This window comes from Gigantopelta aegis, chromosome 13 (genome assembly GCF_016097555.1).
Source record: "Gigantopelta aegis isolate Gae_Host chromosome 13, Gae_host_genome, whole genome shotgun sequence".
In the NCBI taxonomy this organism is placed as follows: domain Eukaryota; kingdom Metazoa; phylum Mollusca; class Gastropoda; order Neomphalida; family Peltospiridae; genus Gigantopelta; species Gigantopelta aegis.
Genome location: NC_054711.1, coordinates 22414042 through 22418256, shown reverse-complemented (window position 1 = coordinate 22418256; position 4215 = coordinate 22414042). Strand labels below are relative to the sequence as shown.

General features: G+C 34.2%; 1 protein-coding gene across 1 annotated transcript; it reads right to left on the bottom strand.

Annotated features, from left to right (window-relative positions):
- Positions 1-2208: 2208 nt before the first annotated feature.
- Positions 2209-2742, bottom strand: LOC121387222. Its single transcript, XM_041518248.1, has one exon. The coding sequence runs from the start codon at positions 2740-2742 to the stop codon at positions 2209-2211; it is 534 nt and encodes a 177-aa protein (XP_041374182.1).
- Between the last annotated feature and the right edge of the window lie 1473 nt (positions 2743-4215).

Genomic DNA, 4215 nt, shown 5'->3' with positions numbered 1-4215 from the left:
GTGACAGATTTTCTCCTTATTCAGATTTACAGCCATTGTGTACAATTCTAGATTTGATACCGTCATACATATTAAATATTATTCTGAAACCTTTTCCATTAATATCACAACTTAATAATTTTTGCCATAAACCAATACGCCATACAGAGTCAAATGCTTTTTCAAAGTCAATAAAGGCACAGTACATATTTTTCTTTGTTCCTTTTAGTAATTCTAATAATGTATATAATACAAAAATAGTATCAGTTGTAGAGTAACCTTGTCGGAAACCAAACTGACTTTTTTGTAGTAATTCAACTTGATCAGAGAATACCGTAAGTCTATTATTAATTACAGATGTAAATAATTTTCCGAAACAACTTAGCAATGTAATAGGTCGGTAATTTCTCGTATCAAGCTGATCACCTTTTTTGCTTATATATAGCGATTATATTTCCTTCTTCCAGCCAAGCAGTAGGAATTATTCCAGTATCAAATATGATGTAAACAATAAACATGTAACATAAAATGGTAATAAAATATCACATGTTGAAATGATGTATTCATTGATGATCAGGTCATTCCCAGATGATTCGTTGTTTTTTCATTTTCATTATGCAACATTTATTTCTTCACCTGTGATAGGCCTGTTAAGTTCATTATTTGTATAATCCATATTTGGCATAATATTATCAAGTCTACATTCTTCGTTGACACCGTCATTAGAATTCAGTTTCTTAAAATAATCGTACAATGTATTGATATCAATATTGTTCTTGTTCTCATTGGTATTTTTATTAGAATTTAATATTTTCCAGTAATCTTTTGGATTAGATGATCTTAAACTTTTTAATTTATTCTTCATGCTAATTCTGTAAGACCGTAAGCTTTTGTCTGGTACTTTCATATATTTACAATCTGTTTTTGTTACTTCATTTTTAAAAATAACAGAACCATATTTCTTATATAATCGTTTAGCTTTCTGATAATTCTGTCCAGCAGATTTACAATCTTTTGTGAACCATGGTTTACATTTAGTATGTTTACCTGATTTTTTCTGTTTGGATTTTGTAGCACCAAATGCATTTTTTGCAGCCGTTAACAATAATTTACTGAGTTTATCAAATAATCCATCGATAAATATAACAGTAATAGTATTAAACTCAGTATTACTTAACTGATCATAAAGTTCATGCACTGTATCAATATTAATATTGCCACAAAAATCGTCTATTTTGCTGTTATCCCACTTCTGTGGTTTATCAGACATATGTATCTCATCATTATCAGTATCATTATCAGTTTGTAAAGTCTGATGAGACTTTAGCTTAATGGATAGTGGGCAATGAACATCAGAAAATAATTTTGAAAATTCTAGTATACAAAAGTCGTCAATCAGACCTCATAAACTACTAGTACCAATACAGTAATCTACAACACTAGAGATTTTACTATTAAATTTACCAAAATGTTTATCTTCACCGACACGACCATTAAGAATGTACAGATTATTAAATTTACACAAATCTATAAGTAAATTTCCATAATTATTCTTTTCGTGTCCATACTTTTTCTCTTAAGAGGAATGTTAAGTATTTCTAATTTGTATGCGTCGGAAAGTGGTTCAGTATCTTTACCATCTTTATCACTGAATATACAATCATCATTTGAAATACGGCTATTAAAATCACCAGTTAAACAAATTATTTCGTATTCGGCTAACATAGTTAAAAGTTAATTTTCAATTTGATAAAATGCATCTGGTGATGAGTAAATAGAGTTCTCAGGCGGTATATATACAATGCCATACAATATATCATCATCTACATTTAAAACGCAACCTTTCATTTCAAACCATAATATAAAATCACTTTCCGAAATTACAGTTTTTACATATGGTACAAGGTTATTTTTAGCGAAAAGTGCAATGCCGCCCGATCGTCTATTAGCCATGGATACTCTATTTTGCATATGTATCAATTGAAAACCCGATATTTCTATTTGATCACAGTCATCTGTTTTAGTTTCAACAACACATAAAACATCATATTTATTTACAAGTTCAATAAACTCTGGATAATTTGTTTTTTTACACAAGCCGCATACATTTAAGGACAATACGTTAAAAGTGTGTCCACTGCATTGTTCATTACACGCGAGAGAGTCTGCGTTACACTGAATGTTTCCAAGCGCACTAGTCCGAGCTGAAGTGTGTCTTCCGTGGTTGTCCTAGCATCGGCTTGGCGAGTTGTTCTGCTGAGTTGAGTTCGTGGTAGTACGGGGTGGCGTGGTTCGTTTCTCTGTTCTGAGTCCCTGTGTTTGTTGGTCCTGTCCACCTGTCGCGTCCATCTGTTCGTGCGTTGTGTTTCGTGCGTCTTTTTTAAACAATGTTCCGTCTATATACAGTTTGTCATACACTAATGACGCCCTTTTCCCGGCCCTTTTTGCCTGTTTATAGTAGGGATATAATTCTTTCCTTCTGTCATTTATCTCTTTAGGAAATTGTTCGTTCACACCAAACGTTTTCCCTTTCAGTTTTGTGGGGGCAGCTTTTCGGACCATTTCACGATCTTTAAATTTAGAAAATTTTGCCACAATAGGTCTGGGTCCGGAGTAACCTCTTTTCCCAAACCTATGTACGCGTTCAAAACTTATTGGCTGCTCTATCTCCATATCTTTTTGAATAAATGTTATTAACAACAGCTCTGTGTTTTCATCGGGTCCCGTTTCAGGAATGCCTGTAAAAATCAAGTTTTCACGCATCGATCGTGACTGCAGATCAAGATGTCTTTCTTTTAACTTGTCATAATTCAGTCACATTTCAGCAATTTCACTGTCTAACGCTTTTGTAATGCCTTCGATCTGTTTTGTTTTGTCATATGTCTCTTTCATAGTTTTTTTGTAGCTCAGCATTGTCTTTCATTGTTTGTTCAAACTTCTCATTCATGAAGCCTCCATTTCTATAGCTTTACTTTTTAATGTCATTATGTCAGTGTGTACTGTATGCAAGGACTTTTCAACATTTTCTATTCCTGACTCAATAATGTCGAGTTTGTTCAGTTTAAAACACACTGATTCCAACTGTTTTGTTAACACGTCTAATTTGGTGTGAATACTCAACTGTCCGCCATGTGGGTGGTCACTGTGTTGTAACTGTTGTAATGTGCCGTCTTGTTGCTGTGGGTAGTATTGTTGCTGCTGTTGTACAACCGAAAAGCTGTTTTGAGTGTTAGGGTAATATAAACTTTGACTTACAGGACCGACAGGACCGACGACATTCGGGTTAACATTTGCGTTTTGTTGATATACAGGAGACGCCATGTTGGTCGACTGCTCACTCCCGCTTGTGTCTTGCTTGCTTTTCTTTCTACGTTTCTTTTTTTCGGGTGGCATCTAGACAGTATAATTAAAATGTATGCTCCCTCCAGCAAAACATCATCTTTCTCAGTAGTACTGAAACCATGAGACCATATTGTCGTGAAACTATTTTCGAGAACAATACAAATCGGCAGAGCCGCTCTAAACACATCCGCTCAGCTTGCCCACCACACACGTTTTGATCACAGTCTTTGATCTTGTGTAAAGCCAATTACGACGTATGTGCGAACAAAGCACTTAAGGACGCCATGAAGTCTAATTTTACCACATGGTATTCAAAGCGGGTTTCCCTGGCTATGAAACACGGCGAAGTTGTAACGGACATCAAGATCGAAATGCGTACTTCGGCGATAAAACCAATTCATGCAAGGTGGATTGTGAAAGTTATGGCAGAATTAAAAATACGCCAAGAAATGTTGAAATCTGCATTCATCCACCCCAGAATCTCTGATGCAGTGCGGGCGGACATTGACAAAAACTATATACAAAATTTAAAAATATTTCATTATATTCTACAAACAGTGAGATTCACGCAATAACGTTTTGAAAATTCTAACTTGTTGTTTTGACTATACTATTCTCTTGTCGTATCCGGTGGACTGCGCATGACAGGAAATAAAATGTTCAGGTAAATTGTCAGTGTGTTATGGTTTTCACAATAAATATTGTAGTTAGAATTTGTTGATTTTTTCAAATATTTTCAAGGATTTATATTTTCGATGCTGACTACTTACGCTCAAAACCCACGAAATTAAAAATCCTCGAAAAGTTCCGGTTATACAGTATTAGTCGTGGTACTAAATCAGTGTCATTTGAAATAAAACAGAAATCAACAATATTTTGTCTTTAAAAAAAGAA